Genomic DNA, 17868 nt, shown 5'->3' on the forward strand with positions numbered 1-17868 from the left:
ATATTAAGCATAGAAAATCAGGGCGATATAACACTCTGTAAGCAGATAATGACAAATACTGAGGGTACGTAAAAAAAAATTGCCAATAACTGCAAGGACAAAGTGACAAATCCACAATCCTACTGTGTGACTTTTAAACACATCTCTCTCATAAAATAATAACTAAAACAGATAAAATGTTGGTGAAGATAAAGAATATTTGAATAATACAATTAACAAGTTTCTCATTATATACACAGCCATACCTTGTTTTATTGTACTTCACAGATAACTGAATTTTTTACAAATTGATGGACTGTGGCAACCTTGGGTTGAACAAGTGTATTGGTACCATTCTCCAAGAGCATCCGCTCACTTTGTGTCTCTGTGCCACCTTGTGGTAATTCTCACAATATTTCAAACTTTTTCATTATTATTATATTGGTTATGGTGACCTTTGATGTTACTCTTGTAATTGTTTGGGGGTGCCATGAAATGCACCCATATAAGACAGTAAACTTAATGGACAAAGGTTTTGTGTGTGTTGACTGCTCCAGTGACTGGCCATTCTCCCATCTCTCTCCCTCACCCCAGGTCTCCTTCTTCCCTGAGACAGGCTAATTAATAACCCTACTATGGCTTCTAAGTGTTCAAGTGAAAGGAAGAGCCACACATCTCTACTTTAAATCAAAAGCTAGAAATGATTAAGCTTAGTGAAAAAGGCATGTTGAAAGCCGAGACAGGTCAAAAGTTAGGCCTCTTGCACCAAACAGTCAGCCAAGTTGTTTGTAAATACAAAGGGAAAACTCTTGGGGGAAATTATAAGTGCTACTCCAGTGAACAAATGAGTGACAAGAAAGCAAAACAGCTTTACTGCTGATACTGAGAAAGTTTTAGTGGTCTGGATAGAAGATCAAACCAGCAATAACACTCCCTTAAGCCAAAGCCTAATCCAGAGCAGGGCTCTAACTCTCTTCAATTCTAGGAAGGCTGAGAGAGGTGAGGAAGTTGCAGAAGAAAAGTTGAAAGTTAGCAGAGGTGGGTTCATGAGGTTTAAGGAAAGAAGCCATCTCTGTAACATGAAAGTGTAAGGGGAAGCAGCAGGTGCTGATGGAGAAGCTGCAGCAAGTCCTCCAGAAGGTCTAGCTCAGATAATTCATGACGGTGGCCACACTAAACAACAGATTTTCAATGTAGTCAAAATAGTCTTCTACTGGAAGAAGATGCCAGTTAGGACTTTCATAAATAGAAGTCAATGCCTGGCTTCAAAGCTTCAAAGGACAAGCTGACTCTTTGGTTAGGGGCTAATGAAGTTGAAACCAATGCTCATTCACATTCTGAAAATCCTAGCACCCTTAGGAATTATCCTAAATCTACTCTGCCTGTGCTCTATAAAGGGAACAACAAAGCCTAGATGATAGCACATCTGTTTACAACATGGTTTACTGAGTATTTTAAGCCCACTGTTGAGACCTACTGCTCAGAAAAAAAAAGATTCCTTTCAAAATATCACTGCTTGGGGAGCCTGGGTGGCTCAGTCATTAAGCGTCTGCCTTCAGCTCAGGTCATGATCCCAGGGTCCTGGGATCGAGCCCCACATCGGGCTCCCTGCTCCGCGGGAAGCCTGCTTCTCCCTCTCCCACTCTCCCTACTTGTGTTCCCGCTCTCGCTGTGTCTCTCTCTGTCAAAAAAAAAAAAAATATATATATATATATATCACTGCTCACTGACAATGTATCTGGTCATCCAAGAGCTCTGATGGAGATAGACAACATGGTTAATGTTGTTTCTGTGCCTGCTAATACAACATCCATTCTGCCAACCATGGATTAAGGAGCACTTTTGACTTTCGAGTCTTACTATTTAAGAAATACATTTCATAAGGCTGTAGCTGCCATAGGTAGTCATTCCTCTGATGGATCTGAGTCCGGAAAGGACTCACCATTCTAGAAGCCATTAAAAACATTCGTGATTCCGGGCACCTGGGTGGCTCAGTCGTTAAGTGTCTGCCTTCGGCTCAGGTCATGATCCCAGGGTCCTGGGATCGAGTCCCACATCGGGCTCCCTGCTCGGCAGGAAGCCTGCTTCTCCCTCTCCCACTCCCCCTGCTTGTGTTCCTGCTCTCGCTATCTCTCTCTCTGTCAAATAAATAAATAAATAAATAAATCTTAAAAAAAAAAAAAAAAATTCGTGATTCCTAGGAAGAAGTCAAATAGCTTAACAGAAGTTTAGAAGAAGTTGAGTCCAACCCTCATGGATGACTTTGAGGGGTTCAAGACCCCAGTGGAGGAAGTAAGTACAGAGGTGGTAGAATTAGAAGCGGAGCTGAAGATGTGACTGAACTGGGGCAATCTCATGATAGAATTCTTAAAGGATGAGCAGCTGCTTCCTATGGATCAGCAAAGAAAGTGGTTTCTTGAGATAGAATCTACTCCTGGCAAAGATGCTATGAAGACTGTTGAAACGATGACAAAGGATTCAGAATATGACATAAACTTACATGACATAACAGTGGCAGGGTTTGAGAGAACTGATTCCAATTTTGAAGGAAGTTCTACTGTGGGTAAAATGCTATCAAAAGAGCATCACATGCTACAAAGACAGCATTCATGAAAGGAAGAGTCAATCAATGTGGCTAACTTCATTGTTGTCTTATCGTGAGAAATTGCCACAGCCACACTAACCCTCAACCACATCCTCATCAGTCAGCAGCCATCAAGTCGGAGCCAAGACCTTCCAAAAGCAAAATGATAGTAACTCACTGAAAGCTCAGATGATGGTTGGCATATTTTAGAAATAAAGTACTTTTAAATTAAGGTACATACATTGTTTTTTTAGAGATAATGCTATTGCACACTTGACAGACTATAGTATAATGCAAACATAACTTTTACATGCACTGGGAAACCAAAGAATTCACTTGACCCATTTTACTACGGTATTTGCTTTATTATGGTGGTCTGCAACTACACCCACAATATCTGTGAGGTGTGCCTGTATCTCCATCCTAGCACCTGTAACTGGACATCACAGCTCTTACTATCCTCTGCTTCACTTGCTCCACTCAAAACACACTGGCCTCTTTGCTGTTCATCCAAAACATGAGGCGCACTCTGGCCTCAGGGCTTTCAGATGGCTGTTCCCTCTGCCTGGAATACTCTCCAGCCCCCGTATTCACAAAGCTCATTCTTTCATCATTTTTACATCATTTTTAGAGTATCATCCTCTTGGTGAGATTTACCCTAAGCACTTTATTCAACATTGCAGCAGAACTCATGCCCCAACGAATCCATTTTACCTTCCTCCATGTTTCCCCCCAGAAGGCATCATATGGTAATAAACTGCGATTTATTGATTCGTTACATTCAGTCTCCACCCACTAGAAAGTAAGTTCTTGATATCAAGGAAAGAAGCATTTCTGTTCTGTTTTCCACTGCATCTCCAGCAGCTAGAACAGTGTCTGGAACCTAGTAGGTGTCTACCATATATTTGTTGAATGAATAAATGAACAACAGAATTAATATCAGTATACAAAAGTATAAAATCGAAAGCTTGATTTAACAAGATTGATCCAAAAAATAAAGATGAAAAAGCATAAATAAACAGAATTAATAATGAAAAAGGGAATATAACAGTTTTAAAATATACAAGAAAATAATACTAATGATAATAAAAACATTAGTATTTATTAAATGCTTATTCATGCCAAATGCTGTTCTAAAGGTTTTACACGTGTTTTCATTTAATCTTTATTCCACCCCTGTGAGGGAATTAGTATTATTGTGTTCATTTTACATGTAAGAAAACTAAGGCACAAGGTCACATAACCAGTCATCCCCGGAGCCAGGATTCCAAATCACGTCCTCTGACTCCAGAACCTGCACTCTTAAATACACTCTCCTGACTTCATAGAATATATGAACAACTTGATGCCAATATGTATAAACTCAGACAAAAAAAGATGTTTTCTAGAAAAATGGAGAAGAGGGGTGCCTGGGTGGCTCAACCAGTTAAGTGTCTGCCTTTGGCTGAGGTCATGATCTCAGGGTCCTGGGATCGAGCCCTAGATGGGGCTCCTTGCTCAGTGGGGGGTTTGTTTCTCCCTCTCTCCTTCCCCTCCCCAATCATGCATGCACTCTTTTTCTCTCTCTCAAATAAATAAAATCTTAAAGAAAAAAAAATAGAGAAGATACAGAAAATCTAAGTAAACTTATATCCCTAGAAAAATATCTACCAACAGTAGTCAGTAGTCAAAAAGCTACCAACAAAATATAACAGCAAGGCAAAGATTTTATAGGCAAATTTACAAAATCATCAAATAATCTCCATCTTATTCATACTATATCAGAGTATAGAAAAAGAGGGAAAACTGCCTAACTCATTTTATGAGACCCTTATATAATCTGATACTAAAATTGAACCAGGGCAATGGAAGACAGAAAAAAAAAACAACCATAAGCCATTCTCACTTATGATCACAAATGCAAAAATTCTATTAAAATGTTAGCATACCGAATGGAGCAGTTTATTGAAAAATAATCACAATCATATAGACTTTATTCCAGAAATCCAAGGATATTTAACATTAGAAAATATATTAATGTCATTCACTCATTGGCATTTTGGGCCAGATAATTCTTTGTTTTTTCTCAGATTTTATTTATTTGAGAGAAAGAGAACGAGTTGTGGGGGAGGGAAGAGCAGAGGGAGAGGGAAAGCAGACTGCGCTGAGCATGGAGCCAGAAATAGGGCTCAATCTCACAACCCATGAGATCATGATCTGAACTGAAATCAAGAGTTGGATGCTCAACTAACTGCGCCATCCAGGTGCCCCATGGGCCAGATAATTCTTTATTGTGGTGGCATCCCTAGCCCCTACCCACTAGCTGCTGGTAGCAACCCCTCTTGTATCAGTTGTGATAACCAAAAATGTCTCCATATACTGCCAAATAAAATTGTCCCGGTTACGAGCCACTGAGGCAGGCGTTGGTGAACTGTGACACAGGCCCAGACACTTTTTTTTTTTTTAAAAGATTATTTATTTATTTATTTGACAGAGAGAGACACAGCGAGAGAGGGAACACAAGCAGGGGGAGTGGGAGAGGGAGAAGCAGGCCTCCCGCCAAGCAGGGAGCCCGATGCGGGGCTCGATCCCAGGACCCTGGGGTCATGACCTGAGCCGAAGGCAGACGCTTAATGACTGAGCCACCCAGGCGCCCCACAGGCCCAGACACTTAATGAAACCTGGGCCAGTTGTGCAGACCTTAGAAGCACGGGCCAAACAGTACTTCATATTTCCTAAGAACAAAGACATTCTTTACATAATCACAGTACAAGTTCCAAAGTGAAGAAATTTAACATCGATACAGTAGTATTATCCAATCTACAGTGTACACTCAGATTCCATCAGCTGTACCAGTAATGTCCTTTATGGCTCTCTCTTCCCCTGTCCAGATTCTAATCCAGGATTCTGCATTGTATTTTCTTAACTCCTTAGTCTCTTTCAATCTGGAACAGTTTTGTCTTCAGCTCTGTTTGATGCTTCCTCATGACTGGATTCAGATTATGTGTTTGTGACATAGAATACCACAGAAATGATGCTGTGTCCTTCTCAAGGCATACATATATTAGTAGGCACAGGATATCAGTTTCTAACAGTATTGGTAATGTTCACTTTGATCACTCAGTTAAAGTGGTATCAACCAGGTCTCTCCATTATAAAGTTATCTTGTAATTAATAAGGAATATATAGGGGCACACTTTGGAACTATGTAAATATCTAGTTCCTCATCAAACTTTTGCCCACTATTTTGACACCAATGGTGATTTTCAATCTCCACTGTTCCTTCTACAAACATTAGTTGTCATTCTAACTCTAAGAAAACACATTTCCTTCTCTCCCATTTATTTATGCATATCAGCAAGGATTCGGGGATTTTCATTTTATTCAATAGATTATATATTTATTTTAATTTTCAAATTGTCCCAGATTTGGCCAGAAGGAGCTCCTTCAAGCTAGCCCCTACACATAAGGACAATTCTAATCCCCAAATATTATGCCCCTGTCACTAATTTGACTTCTAGAGTGCCCTTCCCTGATGTCAAATATTCTTTTCTCAGAGAATACATGTTGAGTTTATATTAAACACCTGCAAACATATTAGTAAAGTGTTTTTAAAATCTGTTATTTTGGTATTATATACTATTTTGAGATCTCTTTATTAATATCAGTCCCAAGAGGTAAATTTAAATAAAAAATCTGATTCACTTAATGTGCATTATTATGATAAAGAAAGTTATTCAAAGTAATTCTGATAACTAATCCAGAGTTTGAATTACAAAAGCCAAACATTTTCTTCTTTAGCATTCAAGTTCACTTTCCTACCTAAAGTACTGAAAAATATTTAAGTTGCAAAGAAGATACCAAAAAACGTGACTGATACATTTATTCAGAGACAAAGAGATGTGATAGGCTCTTTCTACAGTGTATTTCTCAACTTACATACAAACAACCACTCTTAGCATTCATTTGTAATTCCAAACTCAGCCCAATATTTCACAGAAATGTTTTTAATATAAATCAGAGAATCTTAGTGCTGATACAAAGAACCTTGTAAATGATTATTTAATCCCCTTATTTTAAAAAAAGGCTACACAGGCCCAGAGAGGTAAACTGTCACTGAAATAGATACTGGAAAAATCTGGAATTTAAATATGGTTTTCAGGATTTTAACACAAGAGCTAGATTAAACATGCCACTTACATGTAAATAGTGAGATTAACAAGTTAGTTCACAAAAAAAGCTATTTACCCCACAGTGTGGCTGAAACATTTAGCAATTTAGCAATCCATGGGGAACAATGGTATTGCAGTAATCATTACCAGAGTAAGCCAAAAGTTATTATGCCCCTGTCACTGAGAAGTTTTTTTAAATAATTAATTTTGGGCTGAGTAAATTAAAAAATGATGGAAAGGTCCATTAATATTTCTGTTGGGATTCTTACAGAAAATTTACAGGCTCTTACAGGGCTGGTGGCCCTGGTTCTTTCACATGCTACCTTTACCCCACAAGTTAGGACTTTGCGTTTCGATGACAGCCATCGACCATCAATACGATTCAAGCTTATCAGCCATAATTCAGGTTGTTTGGGACCCCCCTTATTAACTGCCAACTCTTTAACTTAAGATTTATACACCTGCCCTGAGAATGCTACAAGAAACCTACCCTGTATCACAGATGATGCAACACTCAAGGCCACTAAATTTTATTTTCTTGGAATAGAAGATTTTATATATAATTCTATAATTTTCCCTCATTCTATTTTATCAGTTTTTCTCAAATTTTCTAGAGTATTTCCTTTATTAACCAATTTAAATCGCTGGATTTACATGTAGAAAATCACTGATGACACTCATGTCTCCTCCTTCTTTACCTGTTTGGTGTGATCAACTCCTGGTTCTCCCATGATCTGAGGTCTTTTCCTGTTCTCTTTCCCATCTTCTTCCTCTAACTAGACTTGAGGCTGAAAACAGGATGACTGACCCCCCATGATCATGCTGATGTTTCTCATACTAAAAGAGGCAACTGTGCCTCAAGAAGAAAGTGGCTTCTCAGTTATAAACTTCAAGGATTATTTTACAGTTAACAATACAAAGAAGGTACCATTTAGCTATTTTAAATCTTCACTGTAATAGAATGGAATGTCCATACATAGTTACCACTATGTGGTATGAGATACATAAAGGCAGCACATGAGAGAGAAAATGTTTTATTCTCTTTAAAGTTGAAAACACAAAATGATTTAGATAGCTTTTTCAGCAGTTACAAACACAGTGTGTTATTTTCAAAATCTATTAAATTTAATTACTTCATGAGTCTTAGAATTTTAATTTGGCATGGTAACTGATCAAATGGGTAAAGCAACACCATACATACCCTGAGTGGCTGTTGGAGGTAGCTTGAGGGTATTGTCTAACTTCTCCCAAAGGTAAGTTGGCCGAGGGATGCCTTCCTCTGAGCTGCAGAGCAGGATGACATCGCTGCCGATATCCTGGGATCCTTGGATTTGGCAGTGTGGGGCAGAAGGGGGAACTATAATAGGAAGAGTAAGGAATAAAGATGCATTTACTGTAAGCCAACTGATGACGGAGAGAACATCAACATTCAGGGCGCTGGAACCTCAGAGAACAATGTTTGTAGGACACATACCAGAAGACTACCTCATGAGGGAAGCCCGTGGCTTGTCAGGTACTATTCACGGGGCTTGGGCACAGGTGCAGGACCCCCAACTTCGGCTCGCAGGGGGCAAACATGTAAAAGGGGCTACACCCTTTCATTCTATTTTCAAGGAATCTTATGGTCTTGGTTTCACTCTCCTTCCTCTAAAGAAGAATGTTTAAGGTCTTTATGCCCACAGATGGCCTTCAGAGACATTAGTGAGCACACACATGTATGCAGCAGCATGATTCACAGAGGCCAAAGGATGGAAACAGCCCAAGTGTCCATGGATGGATGAACAGATAAACAAAATGTGGTACATACATACTATGAAATATTATTCAGCCTTGAATAGGAAGGGAATTCTGACACATACTACAGCGTGGATGAACCTTGAGAATATTATGCTAAGTGAAATAAGGCGGTCATAAAAAGAGAATTATTCTACTTCTGTGAGGCACCTAGAGTAGTCAAATCCACAGAAACAGAAAATAAAAAAGTGGTTACCTACGGCTGGTAGGAGAAGGAAACATTGTTTAATGAGCACAGAGTTTTAGTTTTGCAAGATGAAAAGAGTGCTGGAGAATGGCTGCACGGCAATGTGAATGCACCTAACACCACAGAACCATATGCTTAAAAACTGGCCAAGATGGCAAGTTTCATGTTGTGTGTATTTTACCACAATTAAAAAATATTTTTAATTCCCGAAAGAAGCCACTTTTAGAAAAGATATTTCAAGGAAGAGCAACCACTGACCCGGGCAGCTACTCTCTGAACAAGGTCCTTTGTTACTTTACAAACAAAAACCAGACAGGCCTAATTTACACTATTCTGCTTTGTAGTGGGGGAAGTTAGAGTGAGGTTCATGTATGTCTACTGCTTGGTCGTAACTCAGTGGACATGTTAAGACAGATAAGGACACAAAGGACACGAAATAAAAAATTACCCAAAAAGGGCAGTAAAGGAAGAAGGTGGTGCTCTGCAGTAAGAATGCAAGCAAATAAAAATATAAACTAAGCCCACAGCTTGGAGTCTCATGCTGGGGTACATAAAAAGTAAAGTTTAAATCCAAGTGATGATGTACTTGCTAATGACTTTTCAACAAATGTGTTCAACCTTTCAAAAATGAATGTATGAATGCATAAAAGATAAGTGCAGTAGACAGAGGAACCAGGAAAGAAAGCGGGTGGGGGCAGAGAGAACAATGAAAGGGTGTAAGGTAGGAAAAGTAAAAAATCTCAGAGAATGCATAATTGCTGTGATGGGGTAAACCAATCTCCTCAATTACTGCCTTCATCATTGCCATCATGATGCTGTCAAGGAAACCCAAAATAATTCTTTGAAGGTAGCAGTAACTATAAGATAAATTAAGGCACTTTTTTTCTTCCTTTAAAAATTGAAAAAATAAACTTAGATACTATGGGAAGATAGTACCTAACTTAGAGGTATAAACGTCAGAAAAACATTGAAATTCCATCAGTACTCTGTATTCAGTACTCAAGTATTTTTAAATCTCCATATTTAATAAAAATCTCTGTGTAATTAAACATTCTATATAATATAAATATACAATATATAAAATATAATGTAACATACATGATATAAAAATAATATAATTAAAAATTCTACGATTTTAACCATATTACAGTATTTCTAGGATAGAAATCCCCAACCTGGTCCTTAGTTTTCTTATTTTGTTTGAAGACTAGGAAAACAAGGCACCAAGGCTATAGCATATTGTCACCCAAAGAGGGAAAATGGCAAAAAGCCCCAGTACTGATATTCTCAAATAACTCAACAATGGGAGGGAAACAGAAGGGCAAAATTTGCCAAGGAATAAGGGAGTAGATTCTGAGACATGAATAGGTTGGAGGACAATCAACAGCATCAGCCTTCTCTACCACAAGTATGCATTTAGGAGGCAGTGTTTTATTTCAGAGGCAGAAGTGAGAAATAAAACATGTTTAGAATGGACTTAATTTAGTATGAGATAGTCTAACTATACCGTATAATGGGAGAAGTACCTGGTTGAGACAAGAGATCTACATTTTAATCTTAGCTTTATTGTTCATTGTCTATGCCACCTTGAAAAAGACCCTAAATCTGTATGGTCTCAGTACTAAGACCAAATTGATCAAATAACTTATCATTCTTAGACTTTTCAGAGTAAAAGGAGGTCTTACTGAAATTACACCAGGACATTAGGTGTAAGCCGAGAACTGTGGGGAGCCTACTCAGTGTTATGTAGACATGAAATAATCATTTTCTTCTCACATGTGCTGAAACTTCTACTTCATACTCAGAATAAATGATTCTTGATTTAACTTGCTCTCAACGATAAGTCCTATCCCATAAACGCTGGAGAAAAGCGAGAGGCCACTTGTGATAGTATTTTATACCCTTTCTCCACTTTCAGAACAAATCATTTAAGAAGCTTTAGAGAGCCACCAGAAGTGGAGAAACGGATGTGAAGATTATGTGTAAAAAGCAGAGAGAAGCAGAGTCCAAACAGGGCAGACAGGAGAGGAGACTGGAAAAGGACATGATCAGAGCAAGTGTGTAGAAGATGGGCAGAAATAAATATGCTCAAGAGAAAAGTCGTATCATGAACAAAGCCAAGATGCCTGGAACATCCTGTCACTCACCTAAAACTGTGAGACCGGTGACCCCAATGTTTCTGCCCCCTCTGTCTGGAAGGTTATTGACCAAACACTGGTAGGTGCCTGTATCTGACAGTTGAGTGTTATTAATGAAGATAGAGACGTTGGTGGCTGGCATGGTGCCTGTAAATCCTACCCTACCATGGAACCGGGGGGCACCATCAAACATCTGTCCACCCTGATACAGAATGACCTGAAAAAGAAAGCAAAATAAATAAAGAAGCCACTACACCCCCTTCTAGACACATAGCACATAACAATAACTAACTGGTAGATAGTAGGCTGCACCAAACATTGGAATACTGTATTTCTCATCTTATAGTTGTCACCCGCTTTTTACTATAGCACCAGTGCATAGGTATATTCTGGGATTCTAAATTCTCATATCCCAAGTTGGAATAACACTGTTCCCTTGTCTAAGTCATCACAATATAGAAAATGTCTTGAATGCAATCTTACTATCAGCCCGTAAGTATTTTTATTCAAATAATTCCAAAATAAAAAGTTTAAAAAATCAGCACTGCCATTCTCAGGCTTACTAGGGTGACAAAATGATAGATCATAGTCATAGCCTGAATATAAATGAATGTCATAAAAGGGAAGAAGAGTTGTAGGTCTATGACTCTTCTTTCGTCAATTTCTATTATCAAAGTTAACTATTCATGAGACAGGACTCAGGATGGTGTTACAAAAAGCCTTGTGGGCTGAGAATGAAAACTTGGTTCTATTTCAGCTCTATCTGTAAATGTTTGAGTAACTACAGTCAAGTCTTTCCTTGCCTCCTGAAATGATAAGGTTGAATAAAATGATCTCAAAGGCTCAAGTCTAATTATAATAAATTCCATGATTTGAAGAAACAAAAAAAGCTCCTATTAAATATACATATTTGAATTCATATCAGAAAATTTAGCTTATCAGATATTTTTAGGCAGTAATAAGCTTACAGAAGCAGTAAAGCTTCGTAACAGTAATAAATTATCTTTGGGAATAAAGGTATAATCATGATTACTATTCATTAATTTTCTGAGCATCATTTTCTGCAATGGTTAATACAAATTATGGGCCTTTTACCCGTAATTGGGTAGTAGCTTCTGTTTTCATGTACCCTAATTTATCTGAGACTCTTTGAGGCTGGGTAGTATGCCTGGCTGTGTTTATTTTAAAACACTTGTGAAATTAGCCAAATAAATCAAGTACTACTATCTAATTTTACTTCCTTAACATTATCACTGTCTCTAAAACATACTCTCATCCACCTGTGTCAGTGTCAGTCCCTTCCTGTCAAAGTATACTTTGCTTTTTCTGTCTTGGTATTTCCTATCAGCAATGCCTTTTGATAAAATTCCAGGTTCCTACATAAAATTCTCAGAAGGAGTCCCTTGACATCTGTTAAAAAAAAAAAAAAAAGTCTCTTAAAAAGAGGATAATCTCTTCTGATAGTTGACTAATAACATAGGAGTAAGATTTAAAACAGCACAGGCTCACTGAAAGTGCTACCTTATTCTAGAAATCAAATATGTACTCAGGATGGTTTTCTACCCACCTCTTCTGAAAAGATTAATGTTTGAGAGGTAGCATGGAATGAAACAGAAGTACCTGCTCAGGTTGGTTAGCATTGGAGAGAGGAATGACCATCCAAATGACATTGAGGTTAATGAGAGCAGCGCTGGTAGTGAAGGTACAGGGCAGGACTGCCGTCTGGCCCCGGGCCACCTGGATACTCCCAGGGCTCTCGGAGACTTCCAGGGAAGCTGCGACACCTGCAGAGGAGAGAAGAAAGGTTATGTGCTCACCCTTTCCCAACAGACCAAACCTCTTGAGAAAAGGTTTGTGTGTTATGTTATTAGGAATGTAAGCAGACTAACATGACAGTCTTACTGAACAACTACTGACCAATCACTGACTCAAAATAATAAAAATTGTTCATCCCTTTATCTCTTAGAAACCACAAATGAAAAATTTTAGCAGCTACTTACTTTATTTTGTAAGAAAGTAAGTAGCTGGTATTTGGCCAGATTCAAATACAACATGGGAGAAGATGACTGATAGGGTTTGACCAAAACTGCAATGGTGAGGAGGGATGAGAAATTGATTTTTTTAAGAGCATCATTACAATAGCACACTTAAAATTAAATGTTTACATATAAATCTAACAAAATATGTGTAAGACCTATATATTAAAAATTATAAAATGCTAATGAAAGGAACCAAATAAGACCAAAAATGGACAGATATGCAGTGTTCATGGATTGGTAAATTCCATTCTCTCTAAAATGATCCATAGGGGCGCCTGGGTGGCTCAGTCGTTAAGCGTCTGCCTTCGGCTCAGGTCATGGTCCCAGGGTCCTGGGATCGAGCCCCGCATCAGGCTCCCTGCTCCGCGGGAAGCCTGCTTCTCCCTCTCCCACTCCCCCTGCTTGTGTTCCCTCTCTCGCTGTCTCTCTCTCTGTCAAATAAATAAATAAAATCTTAAAAAAAAAAAAAGATCTATAAAGTCAGAGCAATCCCAATCAAAATCCCAGCAGTCTTTTTGTAGCTATTTACTAATTCTAAAACACATGAAAAGGCAAAGAACTAGAATAGCCAAAATAATATTGAAAAATAAGAACAAATTTGGAGAATTCACACTATCTGATTTCAAAACTTGCTACAGAGCTATAGTCAAGACAGTGTGGAACTAGCATAAAGATAGACCACCAGATAAATGGCACAGGATTGAGAATTCTGAAACAAACCCTTATATTTTTAGTAAAATGCTTTTCAACAAAGGTACAAGACAATTAAATGGGGGAAAATAGTCTTTTCAATAAATGGTGTTGGAACAATTCAATACTAAAATGCCACAAAATAACTCAGACCCTTACCTCAAGCATACACAAAAATCAACTCAAAATGCATCACAGACCTCAACATAACAGCTAAAGCTATAAAACTTCTAGAAATAAACATAGGAGAAAATCTTTGTGACTCTGGTTTAGTCAAAGAAGTCTCAGATAAGTCACCAGGACCATAAAGCATAAAAAGAAAACAAATAAAAAGTTGGATTTCATTACAATTTTAAAAACTTCTGTGCTTCAAAAGATTTAATTAAGAAAATAAAAAGCCAAGGTACAGGCTGGGAAAAAGTATCTGTAATTCACACATCTGATAAAGGACTCAAATATAGAATATATAGAGAACTATTACAACTCAATAATGAAAAGACAACCCAAAATCAAAATGGATAAAATACTGGAATAAACATTTTGAAAAAGTAATAAGCACATGGAAAGATGCTTAACATTATTACTCATTAGGAAACTGCGTATTAAAACCACAATAAGATACCATTACACGGCACTGGAATGGCTGTCATCAAGACAAAACCAAGTTTTTATAAGGATGTAGAGAAACTAGAATCCTCATTCATCGCTGGTGAGAATGTAACATAACAACCCAGCAATTTCACCCCTAGGAATCTACCCAAGTACAGTGAAAATATACATCACACAAAGACCACGAATGTTCATGGTAGCATTACTGATATCACACCCCCATACAGAAATAATACAAATATCCATCAACTGGTTAGTGGACAAAAACAAAATGTGGTATACCCATACAGTGAAACATCACTCAGAAATAAAAAACCACAAGCTAGTGGTACAACATGGGTGAGCTTCTCAAAACCATTTTGCTAAATGTAAGAAGCCAGGCATGAAAGACTATATACTGTATGATTCTATTTACGTGAAATGCCCAGAAAAGGCACATCTAAAAAGACAAGAAGCGAATCAGTGGTTGCATGGGGCTGGAGAGGAGGGACGAGGGATTGCTGCAAATACGTTCCATGGAACTTTCTAGGATGATGGAAAACTTCCAAAACTGGATTGTTAGATGGTTGTACAACTCTATAAATTTCCAAAAAATAACTGAATTTTAAATGTGTGAATTTTGTGGAATGTAAATTATACCTCAATAACACTGTTAAAATTCAAAAAAGAAAATAGTTATCTGCCAGAGCCAAATCCTGGGAAGTGAAAATCAACTGTTATCTCTTCTAAAAAGAATGCCTGTCCCCCTGGGACTACAGAACAGTATGGGACTAACAGGAGATTAAAATAGGCCAGGGAGATCCAACAGAGAAGCTATTCTAATCATGAAAAATACATTATGCCCATGGCGGTATCTCAAACTGTTTTACTTTGAAGTGATATTATCTTAATTCTCCAAAAAAAGTAACACAATAGCACACCAGTATGATTACAATTAGTTTAAAGAAATAAATCTACGTAACACCTTCCTTCTGTAGAACCTCATGTTCTTCACATATAGTCTGGTGATTTCTCAGGAGTTAAATTTACAGGATAAAATGTTTCATAAAATATGCCATCTGTGATAGGATACAAAGCAGTTGATAACATCAGGAAAAGTCTCTAGGGAAAATAATATTAGGGAAAGTCTCTAAGTTTCAAAAAGGAAAACTGAAAGAACCTCAAGTATTAGGAGGCAGACAGGGGAGGTTTATCATGGAACAGGCAATGAACCCGGGAATAAGCGATCTTAAAGGGTAGAAGAGGGTTAGGGGAGTGAGTCTGTTACAATGATTATAACAAATGCCACTGGAGATGGTTTTAAGAATAAGTGTAGAAGCCAAACTGGCAACCTTCTCCAAATAATACTCCAAGAAGTGAAGGGAATATGTCCCCTTTAAATCAGACAGGATACTGTGTACCCTCCACCCCCAATTCACTTATTTCAAGCTGAACTCACGCAACCTTTCATACAAACTTAAAAAAAAAAGGCCAATGTAAACAGAGAACAAAAAAGAAAGATGTTGATGGGAAAACTACCAAAATGCAACAGGAATAAGTAAAGGAAGAGTAAACTCCTAGGCCAGGTGGGAGCTGAGGGGGAGGGAGATGGTCTGGCAGCGGAGAGCAGGCCCTGGGGTGGAAGAAGCTATCAAAGTTTGACTTCATCTCCTTCACGTTTCACAGAAGATGAACTCAGAAATCTCAAGTACTGAGATGGCTATAGAAGAAATATTCGAGACGAGGGGGAGAGATCTAGTTTGAAATCTGGCACTTTCATCGGCTTAGCTGTGCGGCCCCAAGTACATCACTTCATCTCTGATGCAGGGGCTTCATCTGTACCGTAGGGCTAACTGTTCCATCACATCAGCAAGAGGATACGATAAGGGCAGTATCAGATGCCAACAGCTGATGACAACCAGCACTGCAAGTACTGCTACCAGCATACGCTACATGCAATGCTGCCTGTACGCCTAGCCCCACAGTCAGCACTCTTTATAAACCTATGAGTATGCACATACGTGCACACACTCATTTCATCCACACCCCAATTCCTTTCCTTAGTAACCTCCTACTCATCCTTCTAATCAGCTCAAGTGTTACTTTTCACAAAAGAGCCTTTCCTGACCCCTCAGCCTAGGTCAGGGTCTCATAAGGCAATGTTCCTTCCATCTGAGCACTATCCAAACTTATAATCACACTTTCCTTAGTTTTCATCTTCGTTTCATTTCATTATTTAACATATCTTCACCAGTATACTGTAAATACATTGAGAACTCCTTTATTTTTTTTTATAATTATGTTGTTAGCCAACATACAGAACATCACTAGTTTCAGATGTAGTGTTCAATGAATCATTAGTTGCATGTAACACCCAGTGCTCATCACCACATGTGCCCTCCTTAGTACCCATCACCCGGTTACTCCATCCCCCACCCCCTCCCTTCTGTAACTCTCAGTTTGTATCCTGGAGTCTAGAGTCTCTCATGGTTTGTCTCCCTCTCTGATTTCTTCCCATTCAGTTTTCCCTACCTTCCCTGTGGTCCTCCACACTATTCCTTATGTCCCACATATGAGTGAAACCAGACGATAATTGTCTTTCTCTGCTTGACTTATTTCACTTACAATAATCCCCTCTAGTTCCATCTATGTCCATGCAAATGGTATTCATCCTTTCTGATGGCTGGGTAATATTCCATTGTATATATGAACCATATCTTTATCCATTCATCTGTTGAAGGACTTCTCGGCTCCTTCCACAGTTTGGCTATTGTGGACATTGCTGCTATGAACGTTGGGGTGCATGTGCCCCTTCTTTTCATTACATCTGTATCTTTGGGGTAAATACCTAGTAGTGCAATTGCTGGGTTGTAGGGTAGCTCTATTTTTAACATCTTGAGGAACCTCCGTACTGTTTTCCAGAGTAGCTGTACCAGCTTACATTCCCACCAACAGTGTAAGAGGGTTCCCCTTTCTCCACATCCTCACCAACATTTGTTGTTTCCTGCCTGGTTAATTTTTGTCATTCTAACTGGAGTAAGGTGCTAACTCATTGTGGTTTTGATTTGTATTTCCCTGATGGCTAGTGATGTTGAACATTTTTTCATGTGTCTGTTGGCCATTTGTATGTCTTCTTTGGAGAAATGTCTGTTCATGTCTTCTGCCCATTTCTTGACTGGATTATTTGTTTTTTGGGTGTTGAGTTTGATAAGTCCTTTATAGATCTTGGATACCAGCCCTTTATCTGTAATGTCATTTGCAAATATCTTCTCCCATTCTGTGGGTTGCCTCTTTGTTTTGTTGACTGTTTCCTTTGCTGTACAAAAGCTTTTTATCTTGACAAATTCCCAAAAGTTCATTTTTGCTATTGTTAACCTTGCCTTTAGAGATGTGTCTTGAAAGAAGTTGCTGTGGCTGAGGTCAAAGAGGTTACTGCCTATGATCTCCTCTAGGATTTTGATGGATTCCTGCCTCACGTTGAGGTCTTTTACACATTTTGAGTTTATCTTTGTGTACAGTTAAGAGAATAGTCCAGTTTCATTCTTCTGCATGTGGCTGTCCAATTTTCCCAACACCATTTGTTGAAGAGACTGTCTTTTTTCCATTGGATATTCTTTCCTGCTTTGTCAAAAATCAGTTGACCATACAGTTGAGGGTCCATTTCTGGAGTCTCTATTCTGTTCCATTGATCTATGTGTCTGTTTTTGTGCCAATACCA

At 38.4% G+C, this 17868-nt stretch overlaps 1 protein-coding gene across 3 annotated transcripts in view; it reads right to left on the reverse strand.

Annotated features, from left to right (window-relative positions):
- IGSF11 (immunoglobulin superfamily member 11) overlaps positions 1–17868 on the reverse strand; it is a 140845-nt gene that overhangs the window by 12361 nt on the left and 110616 nt on the right. For all 3 annotated transcript variants that reach the window (XM_036066810.2, XM_036066809.2, XM_036066811.2), the window contains exons 2-4: positions 12454–12617; positions 10843–11050; positions 7916–8071 (exon numbers count right to left, since the gene is read on the reverse strand). In XM_036066810.2, the coding sequence (XP_035922703.1) occupies positions 7916–8071; positions 10843–11050; positions 12454–12617 (528 nt within the window). The remainder of the gene's footprint in view (positions 1–7915; positions 8072–10842; positions 11051–12453; positions 12618–17868) is intronic.

The sequence above is a fragment of the Halichoerus grypus genome, chromosome 1 (assembly GCF_964656455.1).
Source record: "Halichoerus grypus chromosome 1, mHalGry1.hap1.1, whole genome shotgun sequence".
NCBI lineage: Eukaryota > Metazoa > Chordata > Mammalia > Carnivora > Phocidae > Halichoerus > Halichoerus grypus.